The sequence below is a fragment of the Pseudochaenichthys georgianus genome, chromosome 16, assembly GCF_902827115.2.
Source record: "Pseudochaenichthys georgianus chromosome 16, fPseGeo1.2, whole genome shotgun sequence".
Lineage (NCBI taxonomy): Eukaryota > Metazoa > Chordata > Actinopteri > Perciformes > Channichthyidae > Pseudochaenichthys > Pseudochaenichthys georgianus.
In genome coordinates, this window is record NC_047518.2 from 24,417,231 (window position 1) to 24,442,473 (window position 25,243).

The 25,243-nt window shown below is 41.7% G+C and overlaps 4 protein-coding genes across 6 annotated transcripts; all 4 read right to left on the minus strand.

Annotated features, from left to right (window-relative positions):
- Positions 1-62: 62 nt before the first annotated feature.
- Positions 63-2,835, minus strand: LOC117461073 (zinc finger protein 586). Of its 2 annotated transcripts, XM_034102760.2 has the most exons (3): positions 2,506-2,835; positions 1,944-2,219; positions 63-1,866 (listed from the first exon to the last, which is right to left on the minus strand). In XM_034102760.2, the coding sequence occupies exons 2-3, from the start codon at positions 2,206-2,208 to the stop codon at positions 383-385; spliced, it is 1,749 nt and encodes a 582-aa protein (XP_033958651.1). In that variant the 5' UTR covers positions 2,209-2,219; positions 2,506-2,835; the 3' UTR covers positions 63-382. The 2 variants fall into 2 exon arrangements, with proteins under 2 accessions (XP_033958651.1, XP_033958650.1); XM_034102759.2 differs by having other exon boundaries at positions 1,944-2,835.
- Positions 2,836-3,204: 369 nt separating this feature from the next.
- LOC117461071 (zinc finger protein 572) lies at positions 3,205-7,585 on the minus strand. 2 transcript variants are annotated; one of them, XM_034102758.2, is made up of 4 exons: positions 7,334-7,585; positions 6,729-7,092; positions 5,305-6,266; positions 3,205-4,841 (listed from the first exon to the last, which is right to left on the minus strand). In XM_034102758.2, the coding sequence occupies exons 2-4, from the start codon at positions 7,081-7,083 to the stop codon at positions 4,044-4,046; spliced, it is 2,115 nt and encodes a 704-aa protein (XP_033958649.1). In that variant the 5' UTR covers positions 7,084-7,092; positions 7,334-7,585; the 3' UTR covers positions 3,205-4,043. The 2 variants fall into 2 exon arrangements, with proteins under 2 accessions (XP_033958649.1, XP_033958648.1); XM_034102757.2 differs by having other exon boundaries at positions 7,197-7,585.
- An 801-nt stretch (positions 7,586-8,386) lies between these two features.
- On the minus strand, positions 8,387-12,859 carry znf576.2 (zinc finger protein 576, tandem duplicate 2). The gene is made up of 5 exons (XM_071205853.1): positions 12,786-12,859; positions 11,915-12,102; positions 11,724-11,839; positions 11,059-11,202; positions 8,387-10,954 (listed from the first exon to the last, which is right to left on the minus strand). Exons 2-5 carry the CDS (start codon positions 12,057-12,059, stop codon positions 10,106-10,108), a joined length of 1,254 nt encoding a protein of 417 aa, XP_071061954.1. The 5' UTR covers positions 12,060-12,102; positions 12,786-12,859; the 3' UTR covers positions 8,387-10,105.
- Positions 12,860-13,643: 784 nt separating this feature from the next.
- On the minus strand, positions 13,644-24,814 carry znf576.1 (zinc finger protein 576, tandem duplicate 1). The gene is made up of 11 exons (XM_071206054.1): positions 24,744-24,814; positions 23,679-24,213; positions 21,821-22,318; positions 20,632-21,395; positions 17,837-19,951; positions 17,491-17,749; positions 16,944-17,141; positions 16,778-16,867; positions 16,458-16,650; positions 16,051-16,258; positions 13,644-15,365 (listed from the first exon to the last, which is right to left on the minus strand). The coding sequence occupies exons 2-11, from the start codon at positions 24,160-24,162 to the stop codon at positions 14,094-14,096; spliced, it is 6,081 nt and encodes a 2,026-aa protein (XP_071062155.1). The 5' UTR covers positions 24,163-24,213; positions 24,744-24,814; the 3' UTR covers positions 13,644-14,093.
- Positions 24,815-25,243: the final 429 nt, after the last annotated feature.

The window sequence follows — 25,243 nt, forward strand, 5'->3', positions numbered from 1 at the left end:
TCACATTTAGTAATGAATTGGCTTACCTCTACCACTGCTGAATAAGGCACAATAAAAAGAAAACTGTTAAGGGGAAAAACATTTCCGTAGTTGACCTGGTGTGTGATTACAGTATCAAGGTTATTTTAAAAATAGACATGAAACAAGCAGCTGGATACCTCCAATGGGATCCAACAGTTTAAGGTTTGAACAAGATAATTGAACTTCTGAATTTAAGATCTACAAAATATATATCAGTTTTGGTTTTACAAATGAAATTAAACATCTTAATTTAGGTCTGAAAAAGATGTAGTGCTATATATAACAAAGACTGTTCAAATGTAAAAGTGCGATACTTAACTATATCGCAAACATAATTCCAACACTTGTTTTTAAGAACTATTCACTCTAATGGTTGGATGTTGTTAGCCTGTTGTAATGTACCACTGTGAGGGACCCTCTTGTTTGTGCTCATCTCTACCCCCCGCCCCTCCTCCTCCCTCCCTTCAGAGGAGTAATGCATTAGAGTCTGGTGTCTGTTCCTGGACGGGGCGTCCTTAAAGCGCAGGCCACAGTCTTCACATGCGTACAGAAGCCCCCCTCTGCTGGTGCCTGGGTTTGTTTCCCCTGACTGAGATTTGCTCTCATTACCAGGATGAGCAACGGCAGAAACAGGACATTCTCTGGGATTTGTTTGTGAGTTTGTATCCAGACTGTTGGGTGTATTTAGCCCAGGAAAAGTCCTGGGGCGCCCAGGTTGACAACTACGACCTGCTGGACCTCGATCTACATCTCCAGCTCCTCCGTGTTGGGGGGCCAGCCCGTGGACTGTGCGGTGGTGGAAGCGGATCCCGGAGCGGTTGGAGAAGCCTTTGCCGCAGAAGCTGCAGATGAAGGGTCTCTCCCCTGTGTGGATGCGCATATGGGTCTTAAGAGCTCCTGACTGGGTGAAACATTTCCCGCACTGGCTACAGCAGTAAGGCTTCTCTCCTGTGTGTGTCCTCTCATGGGCCCGGACCCCTGCAAGATGGGGAAACCCCCTGCTACAAAATCCACAGGAATACGGCCTTTCGCCTGTGTGAATCCGCCTGTGGATTTTCAGAGCCCCCGACTGGCTAAAACTCTTCCCGCAGTCCGAGCAGGAGTATGGCCGGGCGCCCGAGTGCACGTTCAGGTGGATGCGGAGATTGCTGTGGGAGTTGAAGGCTCTGCCACACTCTGTGCAGAGGAAACCGGATTGTTTGTGGGCGTGCTCAGAGCGCTGGTGCTGCAGCAACTGGGACGGTCTGGAGAAAGAGGCAGAGCAGTGCATGCAGGGATGCAGCGACAACACGCTCGTAGGCGCCCGTCCTATTTCTTCTTGTTGCTGAGTGTGTGTTTGTCTGTGCTGGTGGGGGCAGGGGGGGGAAGAGCGCTGGCAAGGCAAGCAGGGGAAGGGGCCGGAGAGCTGAGGGCAAGGTAAACAAGACGCTATAGGACAGTGGTTGTGATGAAAGGGATGATAGCTGTGAGGAAAACGGGAGTCAGTGCCTTCCTGGTGGCTCAGTATGTGGGTACAGGTTTGCGGGCGATGGCAACACAAGCAGGGAAACAAGGAGGGGTGGGACACGGGGCCCAAAGACCCTCTGGAAGGAGGAGTCTGGTCCGGGCTGTGAGTGTCTGCCCCCTCCGCCTGTGGCCGGCTGGACCCCCTGGTCTCCAGATCAGGTGTGGTGCTGCTGGGTTCACTGCTGAGGCTCATTGGAGCAGTCCTGCGGAGGTCTTTGGGGGGGCATACTGCATTAGAGCGTGGGGGTGAGGACATGGATTGTCCAGGTTTTAAAGTATCAGAGGAAGAAGGAGAAGTGGAGTAAGGGCAGCCAGGACAGGTACATGTGTTACGCACATCTGGACGTATAAAGAAATATGAATTACAATATAATAAACGCAAGAAAATTATAGAAACCATCATTTTGAGCTCTTACCTTCTCTTCTGTCGTTGGCCGGCTCTATCTTCCTCTGTGATGCCCCAGACTGGAGCTGTCTGCTGGGCTCTGATTCTGACTTGTCCCGGGCAGATGGATGTTGTTGTGGAGGTACAAGTGAACCATCTTTGAACCGTAGACCCTCACCTCCACCTCCAACAGCAGTTGCAGCAGCAACGCCCCATGCTGTGGTAAGCACATCTTGTTGATCCTTCAAGAAGTTTCCAGATGTGATAAGGTCACCAATGAACTGATGCATCTCCATCCAGGAGCACGCTGCAAGAAGTACAAGGCACAGCTGAGAGTCTGAATGCATTTTCAAGATTCAAGGCTTTATTGTCATGTGCACATTAGCTACAGTGTAGATATGGCAATGAAAAACTTAAGTCACAGGCTCCTCCAACAGTGCAACATGAATATAGGACATATAACAAATAAAACAGATACATTTAGTGTATAGATAACCAAAAGTACAACTGATTGTGCATTGACAAAGATGTATGTTGCTTAACTTTAGCTGAAACACAAGTTCCTCTCAAATGGACTGACGGGGTCTACTTACAATGTCGCTACACTTATTATTCATTTGTCCATGAATATAAACAAACGGTGTTGTTGTCCTCGGATGTACAGCTTAGCTTAAAACAACGATTTCCATATATCACACACTGAGGTTCAAAGAAGGCCTAATAAAATGCACTTCTGTTTTCATATGATAACTTATCTACTGGAGCCTCCTCCCGTTAAAATCACCGTTACAAACATCGCGTCACTCGGCAGCAGACTTTGTATATCCGGGTTCTTTAATCATGTGACACGAGTTGGAGTCTTTCCATTTTTATATTAAACAATAAATGTTCACCACACAAAATAAACACCGATTGAATATTTAATATATTATTAATAATATTAAGCACGAAGGTATTTAATCACAGTAGATCAAACTACCAAATAAATTGTTATTCCTATAACATTTAAAAAAAAAAATGTTTAAGTATTACAGGTAAAATGAAACAGGAACGAGGAATTTAGATCCACCGGTTAGCATCTATTAGTCTGGCAATTGGCAAAAACCATGAAGGTAAACTCGTTTATTTTTAGATATGATAAAAGTAAAATCCGCAGACAGATATATTAAATAATCCGAATATCCGGAAAAAACAACAGAGCTCTAAAAGTTTCAAAAGGTAAGTTTTGAATTTGTGTTTGTCTCGTCTCAATCTCTATCTAGGTTGAAGATAACATATTCAAGATAAAGGCGAGCCCTAGTAAAAGACTTACCTGACGCTGTGGATGTAGCGTCAGGTACAGGTGGATGCTGTCTTCCTGTTTAATGAGAGACACAAGGATGTCTTTTTGGATTAAGAACAAACGAATGTCAACAAGACACACACTGATGTTGCAACAAGGACGACTGTTTATTTGTCTTCAGAAAAACATGAAAAGATACCTGCAGGCTGTAAAGTTTCAGCAAATGACAAAGTGACAGAAAAGTATTGAACAGTACCATTTCTGCATTCATTAAATATTACACATTGTCTATATAAAGAAATGTTTATTTATACAAAAAAAAAATCCAGTGTCTTTTCTTTCAACTATACACACATTCATTAACCTAAGGATTTCTCACACAAAAACAAGTACGGAAAAAAGGTAGAAATTGGAAGTGTTTACATTGCATAGGCTTCAGAACAGCAACCGTACCCTTTTGCTCCGTTGGCCTAAGGGAAAAGCTTCATATGGAAATTCAAATAAAAGGAATGCCAGAAGAGGCAAGCGTTTGGAATGTTTTTTATTAATTATAAATAAACTAAAATATTTATTTTTCTAAGGTCCCGCATTAGAAACACACTAATAGAGAAAGAATATGACAAAAAATGCTTTTGCATACAAGGTTGATAAGCTAAGAAAAGGGGGTTGGATGGTAGAAAAAGGGATTAAGACAGAAAAGCATACAATGTACACCTCCATGTTTGTTTTGCAGGGCCACAGGTACAGCAGTCTGTTGCAGAATTTAAACACACCCTCCAGTAGGATATGTGACAACTCTTTTTATTTTGCCCTTAACAAAATGTCAAATTTCTCTACATCAGCATAGTTTCAAATATCAACATCCATCTTAATTTCTTTCTCAGTCAGCTGACAAGATGTGGATGATTTTGGATCTCGATCAGGACCAGGAGATTTGGGCTCTTTCTTTATGTCTATTATAAGTCCAGAGGATGTTGTATTCACCTCAAAACTGGAGAGATCCATAGGATCAATTTTAAACTGCTTCACTTCTGAATATTTCTCTTCTGGGTTTGTCTTAACAATCGCTTTGCTATAACTATTTAGAAATTCTTTTGTTTCAGTGCCATTAGCCTCTCCTGTGGAGTACCATTCTCCTGGCTCACTTTTAGGAAGAAGAGATATGTTGCTCGGAGCTGAGTTGGATGAGTTACACTTCTTGGACAAATCCAGAGGTGCTTCACACTCGGGATTGATCCCATTATCTAAATTCAGATGGCCATTTAGCGGCACTCCGGAGGTATGCGGTAGAGCTTCTTGAGGCTGGCCCTGCAGAGCTAGAACCGGTGGTGTAGGAGAGGATGCAGATGGGAGGTTGAGGCCGGGGGTTTGAGACGCACAGACAGGAAGAAACACAACGAGATTGACGCCAGGAGGCGGCTGTTTGTCTAGGGTGAGCTTCCATAAACCGTCTGATGAAACAGAGCCACCAGACACACCAGTCAAAGGTCCTGGACTCCCAGAATGCTTCACTGGTTCAGCGGGGTTGTTTAAAACGACAGTGGGCTTTGTTTCTGGTTTTGTTGGCTTCTTTGACTCTGGTTTTGCAACAACCTTTTTTGAATCCGATGAGGAGCTCTTTGAAGCCGGCCGCTTCTTGGGAGCACTCTAAAATGAGAAAAACAACAAAACATCCCAGTTACTCGATAAATTACAAAACACAAGTGTCACGTGACGGTATAATCAACCTGGAGAGACCCATAACCCATGCTTGCGGTGGGTTTCAATTACAATTTTTACCATGGAACAGGAACTGGCATATCATCTCTTTGATATTGATGTTTTTAGAATGCTTCCACAATTAAATGTATGTCCCCTGCCTTTTTGTCTACAAAACTAGATGACAATAATGTAATGTTGACAATGAAGCTGAAAACAAGCACAGTGGATTTGAATCTTTTTACTAGAGAGGACAGTGGAACATGTCTGTGTAAAGTTGTCATCCAGTGGTGTATTATATTAATACAACTAATTTCATGTATTGGTGTATTATATGATCTGTATTTAATAGACCATCAGATATTGCTGCTTTGAAATGATACTGTACATCAACATAGTGCCCTGAACTCACCGCAGGCTGGGGTGTTTTCCCACAGGTCTTCAGGTGGCTGTCGTAGTTCTGCTGGTGGGGAAAGCCCACTCCGCAGCTCTGACAAAGGCATGGCGACTTTCCGGCATGACCCCCCATGTGGGACATCAACAGTAAGGCCGAGCGGAAACCCTTTCCACATTCAGCACACTTCAGCACCCTCTGGTGAGCCCCGGCATGTTTCTTCAGCTCTTCAGAAGTGTCGAATCTCTGCCCGCACTCCAGACATCGGATCTCGTCCCCTTTAGGCTCCTGGTTGCCCCAGCAGCCTGTGTCCTTTTTGTGCTGCTTGAAGGCCTCCTGACTGGGGAACTCTCTCAGACACGCCACACAGTGAAGGCGTTCAGGTTCACATTTGTGTTGGCGGTACAGCTTTGCCAGGCGGAAGTGGCAGTGGCATCTTACGCAGGTGTAAGGCAACAAGCCTAGATGGGAGAAGCTGTGCTTCAGGAGAGCGTTCTTCTTAGTAAAGGTCTTTGTGCAGTCTGTGCATTTAAAATTGTGGTGGCAGGTTGTTCTCTGATGGCGCGCGAGAGATTTTGGAGAGTTAAAATTGCGGCCACATACCTCACATACAACATCCTGCTTAGATTTGTGTAACATAACGTGATTTTTACACGCCTTTAGAGAAGTGAACACACGTTTGCAAAGGTCACACTCGTAAAACTCGTTTTCAAAGTGAGTTCTGGACAGGTGGTCTTTCAAGTCTTTCGGTGAGAGAAAACCTTTCAGACACACACGGCACTGGAGAACATCCACCTTGGCCTGGGCATGCGTACGCAAGTGGACTCGGTAGCTTTTTTTCTGGCAGAAACGCTTCCCACATTCAGCACAGCAGTATGGCCGAGCTCCTGTGTGCAGATTCATGTGGTCCTGGAGCTTGAATTTGGAGGACAGCTGGAGATCACAGACACTGCAGCTGTACTCCCCTGAAAGACCCAACTCTGTGGAAAAATTGGAAATTAATACCAGCTATATTTTATATTTTTGTTAAGAAATGCTATGAAAACACCTGAACCTGTTTCAGATCTCCCACCCTGCTGTTTCACTCAGCCCCAAGCCCATTATATCCTGTGGTACACATTAAACATTAAAACAGGTCACAAATTAACCCAGCCCGGCACTGTATTGTATTTGTGCTACTTAAACAGCAGTACACATTTGTTGTGGGTCTATTTTCAGCAGTTTGATAAGACAAATGTGGAGTTCTAGTAAACATTTACCACTACGGGACAGTGCTACGTCAAAATAATCACCCAGTGCAAAAGTGTGGTACCTTTGGATGTCAAAACATTGAATCTTATCATGAGACAAAAACCAGATCAGCAATATCATTATTGTTTAAGACAGACTCTAAACAATACATTACTACTTTATGTTGTGTGTCAAAAGGGAATGAGTCATACCATTGTTTAGTTCCTCCTCATCATCATCTTCATCATCCTCCTCCTCGTCGTCTTCGTCGACCTCTTCTTCCTCATACACATCGCTGTCATCAGAGTCGTCCTCCATGTCCTGCTGCATTTCTGTTGAATGATTCTGTGTAGTGTTTCCTCCTTCGACATCTTTCTCCCTAGTGTCAGGCTGATCAGTTATTAGCTGTGGAAGGTCGGCAGGATGGTCAAGTCTTTGTAGGTGTGTGGTTGAAAGTGAGGGGGGAGACTGACTGGGTGTCTCTCCATCAGAGGTGGTCTCCGGCTGTAAGATGTCCGAATATCCCAACTCTGTTAGCTGGATATCTATGGTGTATTCAATGGACATGACTGCTGGCTGAGGAGGCACGAAGGGATATGGATCAGAAAATAGTTGAATAAACATTCACAATTATAAGTTAACGTGTAAGACACAATATGTTCAGGTAATATCCCCCTTACCTGTCGAGCGACTACATCTGCCGCTGAAACTCGAGGTTTGCGTCCTTTTTTCTAACTCTTTCTTTCCTATCGAGCTTGTCTGACAACTTTTCCTTGGAAATGCATTTTATGACGCACCTTTAATGCACCTCCCTTACCTGGCAGGAGGAACTGATGGTGGCACAGCGTGGCTTCAGGACAATACAACAACCTCCGTGTTAGCTTTGTGTCCCAAGGCGAAAGAGGAGCGACGTTTATAGGAAACCCCCACAAAGATGTGCCACCATGGTGTGGAAAGATAAGCGAAATACCGACTAGCTAGCTGTACACTCATATAACCTGGTCACAGCATAGAGATAGATGGGTGTTTAATATTAGGAAAACAAATGAAGCACCACAAGGAGAGGAAACTCGTGTGGGCGCTCGAGCACACCTAGCGCCTCGGAGCGGTATTACATGATATTACAGGTGGAAGGATTTACCCAAAACAGTGCTCGAAAAATTACATCTTCTCAAATGTAATATACTTCAGTGTATATTGTAGAAGTACAAGTACAATTCCTATAGCTCAATTCAGAGTCATGTGTATTAACGTATTGGGGCTTACAGCAATGACTAATGCATGTGTGTGTAGCCCCTCTTGATGTCACATGATACAAAAACCATGGATTTGACATCCATTCAAAAACAATTTGTAAACCATGTATACGCATTAATAGATAATAATTGGAGTTTATTATTTATGCTTTATCAATCTATGACCCAATTTGTATAATATCTTTATTGGGCATTTCTTATATGCCAATTTAAAATGCTACTATTTGATTCGACAGGGAGTGCAGTGAAATGTAGGTTAGTGACCATATTCTAGAAAAAAAGCTAAATTTTCCATCTTATAGGGATCTATAAAGCAATGCTCTAAAATGTTTTTTAATAATTCATTATTTAGGGTTTATCGTTGTTTGATAATAGTAAATATCCAGGACTTTATCGTAATCCTTTTCTCATTTAGTAGTTGAAATAAACGTTTTATAAGAGTAAACTTTTAGTATTGTGTAAAATGTACCCAAGTATGTGAGCTTAAAATATATAATAAATATTACATCATGGCTACTTGACTCCCTGTATGATATGACAGTACCTTAAATGTTAAACAATAAAGAGGCTCACAAAAATGTCTTGCAAGGTGTGAACATTGACAAACAGACAAGTTAAATGTTCGGCAGCCTCCCTTGAGATAGCATGTTTTATTAAATTCTTGCAGTGTCCAGACACATTGCAATGGTGAGAGAAACAATCCAATCAGTGAAAAACACATGATATACACATTTCAACATGGGACCCTAAAGCATTGAAGAGTCATGAGTTCCATTTAAGAAATGTCTAAGACATGAGATATTATTCGAGTGAAACATTAAGAGTATTTTTTTTATTGTGGCAAAATCACATTGAAGCTGGAGCACTATGGCAAAAATATTTCTTTAGCAGGACATAATTGTCTTATTTTAAAAATGATTCTTCAATGAGACTTAATTTAGAAAAGGAACATAATCAAAATATTGAGTAAAAAAATGCACTATATGAACCGGAAGCTGTACATAACACATTTCTTTTGACAAACTGTCTAAACATTCAAACATAGTATCTCTACTAGGCATCTAATTTGCTTCAAAATATGAACTTACGCAATTTGAAAACAAAACAAACAAGAGGAAAACTTTCCACACCGAGTTTCACAACTCAAGTCAGCAAGAAATAAACTCACACCACACTTATTATTTCACGCTTTAAAAAACTGAAACAAATCACTTAAACCGCTAATCAAAACACTGTTTTTACTAGGGATCGACCAATATGGCTTTTTCAAGGCCGATAGCGATACCGATTATTAGTAATCAAGGAGACCGATAACTGATATACATTTGCAGTAAAATCAGAAAATCTTTGTGTCAAAATGTAGAATAACACAACTTCTTTGAAATGCCTTTTTATGTTCAATGAACTTTTCAACATCTTAAAACTGGTTTCCTCTCTGTGACCCCAAGTAAAGTAAATTAAGTAAAAATAAAATAAAAACTACTAAAACTTGTTCTGAACTTCTGATATTTGAGTCTCACTCATTTAGTAGTCCCAATTCAGCAGCACCAGATTGTGGTGCAGAAAGCAGAGTTGCTGCGAGGCTCCACTGGCAGCCGTCCCAGTGCGTCCAAGTATCTCCGCTGTGAGACGCTACCCCACGGTGCCTTTGTAACTGGGAAACTGATAGAATTGGATCATAAGATCGTGGTGTTTTTGCAACTTCAGCATAGGGGATTGGGATGTTTATTGAACTTCGGCTTTCAACTGATTTACCTTCGAATTACCGCTCACTGCTGCTGCTTGCCTCTGTCTGCGTTCTTCGCACCTGCCTGTAATCTGAGAAGGTCCCGCCTCTCTGGCTGGCTGCAGCCCGTAAAATCTTCAGTGTTGATTGACACTTCAGTAATAGCCTATCAGATAGCGCTGTGGGCGGGACATTGCTCGTGAACAGTGGCGACTGCAGCCAGAGAAACGGCTGCATCAGAGCCAAAGTTGTATCGGCAATTTGATAAAAAAAAAAGGGCGATACCGATAATTTGTAAAATGCGGAATATCGGCCTCGTTAATCGGTCGACCCCTAGTTTTTAAAAATAAACTATGGTTTCTGGCAAAGGGAGTAGTAAATGTTTTTAACAACATTTGGTTAGTCAATTTACAAGATGCATCCGTCCAAAATGTCAACAGTTCTTAATCAAACTCAACTTAAAATCCAAAGCTTGCTAAAACGTCATTCTCAAAATCATTCCAAACTCATCTGAAACCATCAGAACTCCTATGTTAAAAGAGAAAAAGCACAATTCCTGACTAAAATCTTCAAAAACCATAGACTTTACAGGGTCCCCACGTCTCAATTATCTTTTTGCACTTGGGGTTTCAGACTTTTCCTCGGGGTGACTTTTCAGGTGAGCTTGTAAGGTTCGCTCACGGCCGAAGCTCTTCCCACAGGTTGGACAGGAGAGGCGGCCCACGGCGTGAGCTCGGGACATGTGGGCGTCCAGCTGCTCGGGACGGGCAAAGCTCTCTTCACATTCTTCGCAGGGATGGGCCTTCCGAGGGGCGTGTTTCTCCTTCTTGTGAGCACGTAGCTGAATCAAGCTGGGGAATGCCTGGTCACACTCAGGACAGGGGTGCTGACGGGCTGCAGGAGCAGCCTCTGCTTTAACTTTCTTCTCCTTTGCTGGAGCATCACTGTCATCCTCAGGACTCTTCGAATCTTCAGTTTCTGGTTTTGCTGCCACCTTAGGAGGACGGCCACGCTTTGCTCCAGCTGCCTTTCCCTTTTCTTCAGCTGGAGCGGCTGCTGCCTCTGATGTGCTGCTAGCCTTCTCTGCCTCCTCAGGCGCTTCAGGCTCATCCTTCTTCTTACGCTTTCCCTTCTTATCAGCAGCTGCTGCCGCGTCTTCAGCTTTGGTAGGCCGCCCGCGTTTCTTGACAGATGAAGTGCTGCCGTTGCATTGCTGGCCTTCAGGGTATTTCTCCTGGTGTGCTATCAGCTCTGGTTCTGTTTCAAAGCCTTGACTACACTTCTTACAGCGATGGGTTTTCGCAGCATCCTCTGGCTGTTCTGCGGTCTCTACGTCAGGGCGGGGATGCTGGGTAATGCGATGAGTACGCAACAGTCCTGCACTCCTGAAGGTTTCATTGCAATCCTTACAAACCAACTGTTTCTCTGGACACACCTGTCGTCTATGGGCTGTGAGCTGTTATGTGACGGGTAAAAAAAATACAAAAAACATTTAGTAAGAAATAGTGTATTTTAGTTTCAATACAGCCAGGGAAAATTACTTTTAAGCATGACACTCACTTCAGAGAATGTTTTAAAGCTCTCCTTGCAGTGCACGCATTTGAAGGGCTTATCGTCCTTGCTGTGTGTTGGCTGGTGCTGTGTCAGCTCTTCAGATGAAGGAAAAGTGCGATCACACACATAGCAAGTGAACAATGTGTTTCCCTGTGAAGAAATACAAAAAAAGAGGGGCCAAAGTTAAAATAGGTTTGGCTAAATTGGTGAAATGTTCAGCCCAAGTTCTTCAGAATCAAGTGATGTGCAGAAGCGTGTTTTTGGGCTATTGACCATTAACATGTATTAATTGTATGAACTTTATAACGTGAAGCTTACCTACATACTGTACATTTCAAGTGTAACTTGAAACACACAAGTGAATGTACTTTGGAACTATAGTTTTTTAGCATTACCATTACATTTTGACAAATGTTACATTTAACGTAATGTGGGGTACTGTGTACCCAAGAAACCTGTTACATTCATAATTTGAGGAGTAAAGGAACAGGCACTGCAAAATAAAGGTCATACAACTCAGTGTCAGAAAGTAGAGTTGGAAAAAGACTTGTCATTGAAACACCAATTTAAAACTATGTTTATTTATGAACATTGTTGAATTCAAAAGTTCTAAAAAGACCCAAACGGTTACGCTTTGTAGTTATTATATGAACTGATAATGTCAAGCTTACCTGCTGAAGCTGTTGCTTATACTCTTCCCGATGGCTCTTTTTCATATGCCTCTCCTTGGCTTTGGCACTGCAGAAGGTGATGAAGCACTGGAAACACTGCAGGTTCTCATGCTGGTCTGGAAGGACATGAGCAAATTAGATAGACCAAGCAAAGAAAATCCAAACTAAGTTATGACCATCGAAACACTTACAAGGTTGAATGGTGGTCGTTGGAGGTCCCTTAAAATTGATGGGTTTGTATGGTGCCGCTGGCTTTGCAGGGGGAACTTCGGGAGGTGGATCCGGCAATGCCCGTCCCATCACTATATCCTCTATGTTCAAAATATCCGAGTCCATCCTGGTAAACTGGGTGGTCTCGACCGTCACTCAAAACAGCTTGCTTAAAGAAGGCAAACACAACGACAAATGTACGTGAGGTTACATGACGTGGAAATAAAAGCGGGAACATATAACACGGTTCGATCAAACGTAACCCCACATTTCGTTGATTGCGTTCATATAGTTATGTTCAACAGACGACAGTGAACAAATACATTCCACGATAAGTTCATCTTTGATAAATATAAAACAAAAATACATCGAAACCACAACGTGTATTGCCTCAAGTGTATTTCACCTGTTTGTCTAGTAGTAGCAAACACCCAAGTTTCGGCTAACGCTATGTAACTGCTCTTAGGGCCGCTAGCTAGGCTAACTAGCACAATTGCAGTTCATCCGGCCTCTGGTTAACTGCCATGGGGCCTTAACGTGAACTTATCGTAAGCGGTAACCATAAACACAACCGATAACCGCTTAAGTGTTTAACATGTGCACGTAGCTAACGCTAATCATAAAGTACTGGGCTACCGAGCGGGCTAACGCCAGATAGCATGCTAGCTACTAGTTAGCGCTAACAACACTGGCTGCCATTCAAAGAGAATCGAGGACTTTTCGTGCCTTTTCACGTATCAAGTTTTAACTAATTGTGTTGCGGCTACATGCCCCTGTCGTGTAACCATATGTCGCATGTTTGTATAGCCATAAAACCAAGTATTTAAAAATGTAACATTTAGTAGACGTTACCTCTAGCCGCTCTTTGAAAGGTAGTTTGACTGAATAAGAGTTGACCCTATAGAAATACAACGAATAGATCGGACACTTCCTGGTGGATGTGATAGCCGTTGGTACAGCTAAGATGGCTGCCGTGGAGTGTTCGTTACATTATTGATAACATTTAAACAAAATATCAACAAATACAAATATAATATAAAATGAACTGGGAACGTTATGCATTATGCACTTTGCATTTTGTGCAGGAAGAAACACAAACATGTTCACGGACACGGTGAACATTACTTTATTACATTATAATAGCACTATAACAAACGTTTCAAAATGTGACCGTACATTTAATACACTTAATTAACTAATACCATCATCTAAAATACGACAGATACAGTTATTTGTTTACGATCATGGATTTGAATTTATCTCGTTTTCTATTCAATCTGATTCTATGTTTGGTCTATGTCACGTGACCCAAAACAACTCATTACATTTTCTATCGATGCTTTGTTAACCTCCCCTATAATATAATAACATAATGCCAACAAGCGTACACCTTTATATATACAGTCTATGGCTTACACACAAAAGTGTAATATTTGTAGTATTTGTTTGACTTATATCTGCAGCATAACACAACTCTGTACAGGAGTTTTTGTATTAAATGTACAATTATTTCACTTTTACAATTATCTTCATGAAATTCACCACTATTAAATATTATCAATACCTATTGTAGTGCAATTTCAATGCATAAATACATCAAATTTCTTTCAACACATTTTGACATGTAAAAGTAGAAAAAACAACACAAAAATGCAATAAAATAAAGATGGCTCAAAAATATGTCGGCAGTCTTCAAAAAAAGGCAAGATGTATCTTTTCATCTTTCTTTTATTGTATTCTTCAATTCAAATAAATAACATTTTAATTCAGAGCCAAAAACAAGCCCATTTAAGGATGTCAATTCATGTTAGGTCAGGTTAAGATAAATATTTAGAAAAATAACACTGTAATGCCAAAATCATACTTTGTGCTTCTTTGCAGCACCAATTGTATGGCTATGCATATTTAATTGAATTTCCTTCTGAAGGCAAATTCAGTTGGACACTACAAATATAACGCCACATCACAAAGCATTTGTTTTTAAATTGCAGCACAAATTATGCTTCCAAACATTGCCCAGTGAAAGGTATCATGGAAAAGTTGTAAGGACAGAGGAAATAATACAACTTTTTTTGATTAACTGGAATGTAGTACACCAAAAGCACAGCTACATTCTAAATCAGGAAGCATAATGTCAATGGGTGAATTTTGCAGTTGATGCTACTCTTTTCCCAAACTCCCTTGATTGTGGAAATTCAAAAAGCAGTTGTGGTTGCGTGAGATACAAAGAAAAACACAGCACTTAAGGCATAGCACTCGAGATGTTCTCTGACAGTCTCCATAGCGGCACCTGCCTCCTTCTCCCTCCCCAAGCTGCTCTGGCCAGTGTCCTGAACCGTCGAACCGCGTGGCTGCATCTGGCAGAGGACTCTCCTCCACCAGGCTGGGATTGGGCTTTTCATTTGTTGTATGAGGTTTCTCTCTGGGGGTCTGAGGGGGGACTGAGTCCTGGGCATCACAGCCATTCGAGAGGATCAAAGATTTGGACACCTCCAATCTGAAGGCCATTAGAGTCAAAAGTGCAGACACTGCCTTGTGATCCTGTCTGTAGAGGAGCCAGGAGTTGACCAAAGCCAGATCTGTTAAGTACCAGAGCACCGCCTGAGGCCAGCAGGTTGGGGCCGAGGCAGTGAGAGGAATTGAGTAAAGATTCTGCAAATCTCTGTTGACTTGAGCCGACATCTGGGCCTTCTCAAAATTGTCCATCAATGAGGCCATGTTCCTCTGGTTATTGCCCGCTGTAGAAAGTATAAAGCCACAGTGTGATCTGCGTAACATCAGCTTCCCATCTGAGCTTACAAACTCATCTCCGATCTGTCCTCTGGCTCCTCCGACCCTTCCGGCACCATGAACGCCGGCAACTAACAGACGCTCCAGCATTGCAGGGGTGGACAGTTCCTGTTTGCAAAGAAACACCATACTACCTTTGGGGACCATTTTCTCTACTGCATCTTGTTTGCTGGACTGACCCAACTTAAGATCCACATGTAAGAGCAAACCTCCAAATCCAACTAATGTAGTACAGTAAAGAGACAGCTTCTTGTTGTGCATTTTCCCAGTCAAAGGTAGAGGATATTGGTCAACTGCATAATCACCCTCTTGTCTGAGAGACTGACACCCTGCTTTGAAACGGCACAATAATGGCTGAGCCTTCCACAGGGGATCAGTCTGTGTTTGTGAGCTGCTCAGCTCATTTAGCGTGTCTCGCTGGCCAATTTCACTTTGCCTGCTAGAAGAGTGGGGTTGACCTTGCTGAGCATTTTGAAAGTCACTATCACATCTTCCTTCCTGAACATTACTGTTGACTGGATCCTTCGCAGGACATGCAAGCTTCAACATGCGAGACAGCTCGAGGAAACGGGAAAGTGGCATGGAGTCAGCAACCAAGGGCACCTTAGTCAAGTTCTCCCAGTAGAGCCTCGGACTGGGAAACTGAAAAATAGTTAAGTTATATAGTTAGAATGAATGAACACATTTAATTCACAAAATGCAGCACAAAACAAGTCTAAAAACACAGATTAAAGTGTAAGAACATACACTTAAACAAGTAGAAAATGAGAGCATTTGTGTTTCCGTAATCTAAACATTTGAATTATACAGATACAAAGACAGACAGCTGCTATTACTGGGCTGTATTTAAAAAAATAGATGAGTCAGCAAGTCTAAAACAGATAGGTTCCATATTTTGTGGAGTGGTGCCTAAAAGCAGCATTGCCAAACTGAGCATCTGTGGAGGATCTTAGTGTTTGGGGACAATCCTGGGCAAGGCAATTAAGTGCATTAAACACTAAGGACTCAAACTAAATTCTGAAAGATGCATGCAGCCAGTGTAGGTTGCATAAAACAAGAGTTATATGAGCTCTCATTTTGGGTTAAAAACCTGTCAGCAGCATTCCAAATAGTGTGTAGTTCTGAAATGGCTGCTTTCAGTTGACCAGTATTAAGCATTACAGTGGTTAAAACAACTATTAAAAAAAAGGCATTTATTTTCAGCATCACGCTATATTTCAATTATTAAAGGGCGCTTTGGTCCACACATTTAAATGAGTTTCAACATTAAGGTTGAAATTTAAAATGACACGGAGACAAATACACTTTCAAAAAACGGAGCACTAACCTTCAAAGTTCCCATTGCAATGTGGATCCCAACAAACTGTGCAACCTCTCTGGATGTGACAGGTCTGGGCATGTTGGATATTTTATTTGTGCAATTAGCAATCTCTACCCAGGTATCCCAACCAAAATACTTGGAGAAGTAGTCAATGGGCTCTGTGGTTCTGGTTTCCTCTCTTGGTGCTTGGATCTGGCCTGATGTAGTTGGCATGCTAAAAGATAAAAAAGAAAACAAAAACATTTTACACATAATGTTCTCCCTAAAGCTTGAGTTTTCATTTTCATTTTGAGTTACAATAATATAACACAATAAACATCATTACTGAACAGTATGACAATATTTAATCTAAATTAAAAAGTAGAAAAACGCAGTTATCTGTGAAGGTGTGAAGAAGGAAAGATCTACTGTACTTTTGTGATGATTCATCACTGCCGGCCTGCTGTGCACTGTTTGTTTGGTTTTTGTAGAAGTAAGCCATTACTTCTGCTTCTGAGTCAAGCTGAGGATCAGACATCTCAAAAACACCCACATCCTCCTCATCTGAACTCTGGAGGAGAAAGTCCCGGAGGTCAGGTGGATGCTGCATCTCAGCTTCTGCCTCAGCTGTAGGATCAGATCATATACAAACAAATTATTTAAAGTATAATCTTTATATTTAATAATTAGCCTACAAATGTTAGCATTTTCTCAGTAGCCACAAGTACAGGGAATTTTCTAAAAGAAAACATACCTTGTCTATCTGCAGAGTCACTGACCCCTGGTTCTGACAGTTGTCTAACTCCCATCTCCTCGTAGCCTGGTGCAGAATGGCAGCCTTCATCTGTTGTTAACATATTCAACATTAAAATAATTGGATAATCTTTGTTAAATATCACTGGGAAAAGGCAACAACTCACTTGAATGATCTGTTACATGTTGTTCTGTTTGCTGGGCATCACAGAATGCCCCCGTTGTTGAATTCCCACTGTTGGTCTGAGCCCCCAGTAAAAATTCCCTCTCCTCTTCCTTTACAGGGTAGAAGATGCACTGGTTGGTGTTGAACTCAGGGGGGGTGACGCAACTCTCGTCTATGGCTGTCTCCTCACTCTCAATTACTGAAAGCAAAAAACATACATTTATGAAAAGGAAGAAATCAAGGCATAGGCTTATGTACTACCTTGAAAAGGTAGAGCTCGCAGGTGAAAAAAAGCTCATATTTAGGTACAACACATCTCTTCTTTTTGGATAAGTTGTATTTTGGTACATTGTCCCTGACGAACGTAATAGACTTAATTAATCTGACTTAATTGAATCGCTTTCTGGCTATAGCTCCATACCCACACATGGGTGGTATCGATTTATTATTATCCATCTTCCAGGAAGAAATCAAATAATATCATTTACCTGAATGCTGAACTAGCACAATTGTGCTAGTAATGTACCAAAAGTGCCGTTAGTACTTACATGGATTGGACGTGTTTTCCGTGTTGACTGGCTCCACATTCCATCGGATGTGTCTGCCGCTGGCCTGGGTCTCATTCAGCACGAGGCTGCTCTCCTCCTTCACCAGCACGGTCCTTATATCACGATGGTGCTGCAAAGTCACACTTGCACTCAGTCTGTTTTGACAGATGGGTGTAACCAGTGGACGATCTGGGATATTCTCTTCAACCTTGATCTGCTGGCTCTCCAGGTCTTCATTCTCAGCAATGTTGTAAAAATCCTAAAACCAAAACCAAAGTTTTAAGTTTACAATGTTCAATTTATGATCGTGATCATCAACGTATGGTATTTGTTGGTACAATCTCACCTGTCTCTGATGGTTCCGCTCTATCACCAGGCCTGGCTCCTTGTCAGCAGTTGCTTCTTGTCTGGAGGTGAGGAACTTCTCGAGTATGATGACTGGAGACTGGTTAGCATCCCTGTTGTGTTCCTCTCCTCCCTGCAATCGTCTTACACCCTTTACCTGGTCAGTACTGGTGGCCGACTCCAACACGACTGGTTCTTCAGGAGGTTTCTCTAATGTAGAGGGAATGGTAGACAAAGATGCAGCTGGAGCCGTAGCTTTGTTGGTCTCAAATTCTGTACTGATCTCTGGCTGTAATGTCTTTATGCTGGGTTGGCCGTCATCATGTATTTCTGAAGCAGAGCTGATGGGACGTTTTTCATAAAGTAGCTGACATTCCTCCTGTTCTTTTTCTGACTCTGTTCCTCTGGTGGTATCTCCAACTAAAGCTCTCTTTGAAATCGCATCCCGTTTTAAACGTCCTGTTTCTCTTCTCCTACCCCTTGTAGCATTTCTTGAAATAGCTCTTTTTCCTCCTTTTTTCTTCTGTACTAGCAGTTCTTCCTCCTCTTCCTTGATCTCCACTTGATGAGTGGAACATGACACGGTTTGTGAAGTTAGACTTCTTCCAGTTGTTGTTTCATTGTTAACTTGCCCAGAAAGTGTGTTGATGCTTCCATCCTCAGGATTGCAGGTTACACTTGATTCATTTTGAGGAACAGAGTCTTCTTGAGAGGTTGTTTCAACTCTGTCATTCTGCTCCCCAACAGTGACTAAATCTACATCAAGAAGTAAATTCTCCTTTATGTCCTCATCGGTGGTACCCTGGACTTCAGATTCTGTGCTGGGATTCCTCAGGGAAGCTTCTTCTTGCTTGTTCTCGTCTGATGGCAAAGGCTCACCGAACTCTGAACTCTTTGTCTGAGCAGAGGTACCTAATGGGCGTTCGGACGGTAGGATTGGATGCATTCCACTGGTTTTCATTTGATCGGCTGGTAAGTGAACTTCTTGAGAGGTACAGGACTGTTTATCTGCAGCCGTATTTTCATTTCCATTATTTTCATTTTCAATGACTTCAACATCGGAAGGAGGGACAAGAAAAGATGGGGATGGAATCAAAGCTGGAAAAGAGACACTTCGCTCTTTCTCATCTAATGCCATCTCTACAATCTCAGGCTCAGTATCCCAGTCTGCAGCAGCATTCATCACCCCGACAACCTTATTGGGCTGTTTTGGAAGCTGGTAAAGATCCAACGTGGAGACGCCTTCAAAGATGTTTCCATTTGTGTAAGTGAGACCGGGACTCTCTACGATATGCACCATTGCCTTGTGCTTCTGAAGGGACGAGACTTCACTAAATCTTTGCCCACAGTCCTTACACTCTAAGGCACGCTTGGAATGAGAAGTTATCACTCCTTCAGTCTCCACTCCTGAGCAGGCTTTACGTTTCCTTGTTGTCTTTGGCTTGGCAGGCAGTGTCTCAGGAGTTTGACGGGAAGCCTGCAGCGAGGACAACAATGAGAGAGTTTTCTGGTTCTTTTTAGTTCTTCCTCCTTTTTTCTTATCCTCCGTATTTGTACACTCACTTGTTGAATGTTTACAATTTATGTCTTTACTCTTTTGGGATATTGTGCTGCCCTCAACAGGTGAAGCTTCCTGTGTCTGGTCTGATGCCTTTGAAGGGTCTAATTTGTAAACCTTAAGTCGAGGCTGTTTATGACCCTTCAGTAGAAGTAGAGCATCCTGTGTTATATGTGTTCCAGATATGTCTGTTGAAGCTGCGCTCTCTTTTGTTTCGACTTTTTCCTCTTCTGAAAGGTTTTTCTTTTGCTTTCCACCCTTTGATTTCTTGGTCTGATCTTTTTGCATTATATTGGTTTGTTTTTTCTTTTTAAATACAGGCGAGGCTAAAGTGTTATGCTTACTAATGAGTGTCACACCTTCCCTGACCACTTCTTTTTGCTTTTTTGTTTTGTTTTTTCTTGTATCCTCTTTGACTTGCTGGACTTGTGAATCCTGGGTTGATGAAGGAGAATCTTTTTCAGCGTTAGAAACAAAATGTTTGCTTTTCTTGTCCTTTTTGCCCTTTCTTCCCTTCTTCTGTGGCAAAACCTTCTTCTTTGAGAGAATTGTTGCTAGTGTTTATCTCTCATCTCGTCTTCTTGTATTGGCTGATGCTGCTGTGATGGTTTTTCTGTTTCTTGTTGTTCTTTGCTTTGCTTTGAGGGCTACATTTAACTACAAGATGAGACTTTTCTTTCTTTGCCGTTTGGAAGGTGTAGCATCAATTTGAAAATCATCCTTGTATATTGATCCGCCTAGTTCATGCATACATCCTTGTAAGATAAACGCTTTGTTTGAATTTCTCTTCCGCACTTTCACAAGTTCTTGAGCTGACATTACATTTACGGGTAACTCGGACACCTGTGGCACTTGCTTGGTCTCTAAGTTTGATGGAAACACTTCTTTAGCAGGTGGATCCTCTACTTCAGACTCCTCACCGTTCTTCCCTTCTACCGGCAGCTTCTCAGGTGGTTCTTGTTCAGATTGATCTTGTTCAGCTTTTTCTTGTGTCTCTTGTGGTGCAGCTCCATCCATCACAGGGTGTTCCTGATCTAGACTTACTGTTTGCATTTGTGAATCAACCACTTCAGCTCCACTTGTGTGTGTGAGTGTGTCTGATGGAACAAAAAAGGGAAGGCCCTGCTGCTCTGCTTGTAAAAATGTCAGCTCCAGCCCAGTCACAAGAGTTGTGTCTGACATGTTGGTTTGTTCATCTATCACAGTCTGATATGCCATCTGCTGCAGGTCAGCGTTTACCAGAGAGGATGATGGGATTTCATTTTGTGACACGGTTTGTGGTAGTTCAAGCTCTTCAGTTGGTTAAGTTCTAATATGACTGTTTGCTCAAGGTCTTGATCTACTCCATTCTGAAACATTGTTTGATCAAACTGAATTGCACTATTATCAGGCTGTTGAAGGATCTGATGCATCCCCTCTCCCTCAGGTCTTTTTGTTTGTTCAGTCTGAGTCTGCTCTATATTTTCACCTATTGTTATGTTGGAACCTAGTTCTGAGAAATCAGGGTTTTCCAGTTGTCCTTCTGGCGTAATAGGTTCAAGTATAATTGTTTGATCCAGTGCAAAACATGGGTTTAAAGGTTCCATTTCAACTATGTTAGATCCTGTCGGTTTCAGTTCCATAAAATTTGTCTGTGGTAGTTGTGACATCTGATGGACTTCCAGCGGTGCAGCATGAGGTGGCAGCTGCCCCAATATGACAACTTGGTTTACTCTCTGCACATTTCCCAAAGATTCAATAAGTCTGCGAATCTGCTCTGTGTCAATGTTGGCATCAACTTTTTGCAGAGGTCCATTGGGGCCTGCCTGTAGTAGTGATGACTGGCAAATAGATATTGGAGTTATAATGGGTGTATTATGTTTCCCTTGATGCTCAGCTGAGAGGGCCTTACTTGTTGTAGCAGGCACCATGTTGTGCTTGGTTTTCATGTGATATTGCCGTGTCCTGGTAGACTTGAAAGTGGCCTTGCATAAAGAACAAGGATACTTTATTGAAGAAGGCCCTAGAGACAATAAAAAGACAGTTATTGTGGTATAAACTAAATAACACAAAAACATTTTGAAAAAATAAAAACATTTACTTACATACTTCACTGTACTAATCTAAACCTGTACATAGGCAAGTGTTGCTTTCAACGAAATGCTATAGTCGGCAAATGAAATGTTTGCCCTGTTCATTCTATTAGTTAAGCATATTAGCATGCCAGTATTTGCTTATTAGCCCCAAATGCTGAGGCTTATTGAAATGTTTTTACTTTTGCAGTAACCAGTCATTATTCAAAATATTGGACAAATTAAATGTTGATCTCATGATGGCACTACATGACAAGATAAAGGATAAAGATATTAATTACAATCCATATTAAGAGCCAGGTTGCTAGCATTAAGTTAGCATGTGTAAAATGTTAAGACCTCCATTTATTCTTACCAATAGCTTTTTTCAGAGCGTCAGCTGTTGGGTCTCCACCCTCTCCTTGACATTGTGCAGTCATATGTTTCTGCAGAGCTTTGGACATGCTGAACCTTTTTCCACACTCTTTGCAAACATACGGCCTCTCTCCAGAATGTTTGCGCATGTGATACTTCAAAGCCGTCATCGTTTTGCAGTTTTTCCCACAGTCTGTGCATTCATAACCGTCCTGGCCATAGTGATTTTTTTTATGAAAGGTGAGCTCTGATGACTTGTTGAAGGCCTCGCTACAAATCGGACACTTGAAGGGTTTCTTCTCTGTGTGAGCTTTCTGATGGAGCATCAGATCTATGGAGTTAGTGAAGTGGCGGTCACAAACGTAACAGGCGAAAAGGGAGTTCCTCAGTATGCACTGTTCATATTCTGCAGGGTGGCTCAGCTTCAGGTGACGCTCCTTGCTCTTGACATCACTGAAGATTATGTGGCACTCAAAGCACTGCAGGGACAGCTGAGATGCTAGAGGGAAACAAGACAGGAGTGGGAACAAGTTTACATTTAAAGGTCCCCTATTATACTGTTTTCATCAATATATTATAGGTCTCAGATATATACAAAACATGTCTCTGAAGTGTTTGGCTTGAAAAACAGATCACCAATTGTAGCATCCCATAATCTCCTCTGTGTCAGCCCTGTTTCAAAAGTGCTGATTCTCTGTCTGTTACTTTAGATGAAAATAAGGAGCCACTCCCCACACCCCTCTGAGAGATATTTGGTTCAAAATAACACAATGGTGCTCTAGGAGGAGATCCAGGTGATAAGGGGGGTTACCTTGGTTGGTGATTGGCTAATGGTTACACAAGCCAAACGATCGTTATGACATCATAAAGTGGCCAAAATCTGATCAGCTTATTTTCAGACAGGTTTTTTATATAAATGGATCAGGACAAAAAGAGAGAGAATCTTTTTTCCTGAAACTTTCAGAATCTCTTTCCACAGTGGGGACACATGTTTATGTATAAAAGACATGAGAAAGTGGATTTTGCACAATAAGTGACCTTTAAGATAAATCCATACACTCCATACGGAGTAAACAAATCATTGTCTGGTCAAAAAAGGAGACCATATGTGTTTTGCTAAGTAAGTATCCTTAACAACTTATGCTATATTCAATTAGTACTAGCCGGTCAAAATTAGAAATCACATCAGTACTGTCCTCTGTGCATTGTAGCCTGTAAAGAAAATACCCAAATAAATATATCTACAGAGTTTGATAAATATTTTTACGATGTATCAGCTCATTGTTTACATAAAATAATAATTCCAAGAAACATTTTTGGTAAAGAGCAGGGCTCTTCGAAAAACTTGAAAACCAAAATTGATTAAATAAGCAATGAAATATTCTAAAATAAAATATTGGTCTGGCTCTAATATTCAGTGTTTTGTTTGGCTGCTTTTGAACACCATCAATTGTTTATTGCACAGGTTTAACCAAACCAGATGTTTTGGTAATATGGTAAAGCAAAACTTGAAAGCATTTAAAGAATACTATCTTGTATTATCTAAAAACGGACTTTGAAATACACATTAATGTTAATGTGTAACTAACTTCTGTAGACATTTGTACAATATTTAGCTATTTAACGTAAAACCACAGCTTTCAACATTCCACTGTAGAAAATCAGTGTCTATTTATCATGTGAACCGTTATAACACAATGTTAGCTGGGATATGAGAAAGCACGATACCTTCCAACTACAAAATGTGGCTTTTATATTTAAATTAGTAAGCAGTGAGTAGTCCTTAACAACAAACAGGTCTCCCATCCATGTCTTGTTCAGAAAGATGTGAACAACACAATACAAGTTAAAACACTCACATGTGAGGGGTATAACCGGCTGTTTGGACATGTCCATCTTCAGAGGATCCACCATGGCCTTCTTGGAAGGAATGTATTTCCTAGGCTCACGAACACCTTTATCCGTTTTCTTTGCCTTTTTCTCATCACACTTAGATTTTGCATTTGTGTCCAGTTCTGAGGGGACGCTTGGCTTTGAAGCTGAGTCAGTCTCGACCCCTGCACTGTTAACTGAGGGCTCTGTCTGTGGCTGGACAGCAGGCTCATTCTCCGCTGCCTGAGTGACTGGCAGGCTTGCAGGTGTTTCTGCTGTTTGCACCTCTGTCCCATTTTCCTGGGGCGTTACAGTTTCAGTCATAACAGGAGCTGCTGGTTCATCCTTCTCTTTTTGCTCATCTGAATCACTCTGTGCTGGCTGAGCTTCCGTCTCGGTGTCCAGTGGTGGCTCCTGGGTTGCTGTGGCCCCAGGATTTGGCCCGCTCGGTGACTGGGTCGGACTCTGCATGGCTCCCTGCTCTTTGGCTTCTCAAAAGCAAGTGTAGCAATTCATATGTTCCTATGAAACCAGGTACCACAGAGAAACACATTATGACTGTTAATTACACAGGTAAACCAACACATTCACTGAGACTCACACAAGATACCAACAATGTATTAGTAGTAGTAAACCTGCTTCCTAACAAATTATTCTATCCACTATTTGATTTGTTCTAAAAGCAGTGAGGGACCTTTGTGATGTACAATGCGCCAGCTGGAGGACCAGGGAATGAATGGGTTTAAAACATGTGTATTACAAAAGAAAGACGATGTAGGGCAGCCGTTAAATGCTAGTTTATAAGCTACATTGTACACTCGTATTTGTATGAATCGTGTATGTGTACAGTGCTTGAAAATATTGATATTATTCGCAGATAGCGCAGTTAGCTTATTATTTTCACTAATATACAAGGAGAATACGGTTGGAAATGTTAGCGTTTCCGACCCGAAACAGCTCCAAAGAAGCTAAATATGTAGTCACTTTCTACGTATCCCATGATAATATCCCGTATAGCTGTATGAATGCAGGAGGATGTAGATTTAGATTACCTATGCTTTCTCGTCCGCCCAAACATCTCTGCGTCGCTCTGCACAAAGCCAACAGACCTGCAGACAACGTGACGTCACTCCTGAGAGGGTCGCAGAGGAATCATGGGAATTGTAGTTGTTTACCACAATCAGCCCGCCACTCATGCAGGAGCCCTACGCCCACTCTGCTTAAAGACTACAATACCTCAACTATGTTTAGAATACAAAATAAAATGTATACTTTTTGTGTGATGTTTTAAACTTGTGGACATATGCTTTGTTTTTACTTGCACACTTAATTTAAATAATATCCTAATGTTACTTTTACAGATTGTTATCTTTCACTGTCAACATGTACATATTTCACTTTTCTGTTCAGTTTTATTTTCTAGTTTGAGATGTTTAAATGTTATGCACAGAAATCCTGCACACGTACCTTTGCTGTCATTTCATGTATGGATATATGTCACACACACACACACCACACACAAAAACACACACACACACACACACACACACAC

Coding starts and splice junctions, on each gene's coding strand:
- LOC117461073 (XM_034102759.2), bottom strand. CDS start 2,259: ATGCATTCAGACTCTCAGCTGTGCCTTGTACTTCTTGCAGCGTGCTCC. Junction 1,867..1,943: donor GGCCAACGACAGAAGAGAAG/GTAAGAGCTCAA, acceptor TTATACGTCCAG/ATGTGCGTAACACATGTACC.
- LOC117461071 (XM_034102758.2), bottom strand. CDS start 7,083: ATGTCCATTGAATACACCATAGATATCCAGCTAACAGAGTTGGGATAT. Junction 6,267..6,728: donor TGAGGAGGAACTAAACAATG/GTATGACTCATT, acceptor ATTTTTCCACAG/AGTTGGGTCTTTCAGGGGAG. Junction 4,842..5,304: donor GGAAAACACCCCAGCCTGCG/GTGAGTTCAGGG, acceptor TTCTCATTTTAG/AGTGCTCCCAAGAAGCGGCC.
- znf576.2 (XM_071205853.1), bottom strand. CDS start 12,059: ATGGACTCGGATATTTTGAACATAGAGGATATAGTGATGGGACGGGCA. Junction 11,840..11,914: donor AACGACCACCATTCAACCTT/GTAAGTGTTTCG, acceptor ATGTCCTTCCAG/ACCAGCATGAGAACCTGCAG. Junction 11,203..11,723: donor ATAAGCAACAGCTTCAGCAG/GTAAGCTTGACA, acceptor ATTTCTTCACAG/GGAAACACATTGTTCACTTG.
- znf576.1 (XM_071206054.1), bottom strand. CDS start 24,162: ATGCAGAGTCCGACCCAGTCACCGAGCGGGCCAAATCCTGGGGCCACA. Junction 22,319..23,678: donor GCCGGTTATACCCCTCACAT/GTGAGTGTTTTA, acceptor GTTTCCCTCTAG/CATCTCAGCTGTCCCTGCAG. Junction 15,366..16,050: donor TTGCAATGGGAACTTTGAAG/GTTAGTGCTCCG, acceptor ACTATTTTTCAG/TTTCCCAGTCCGAGGCTCTA.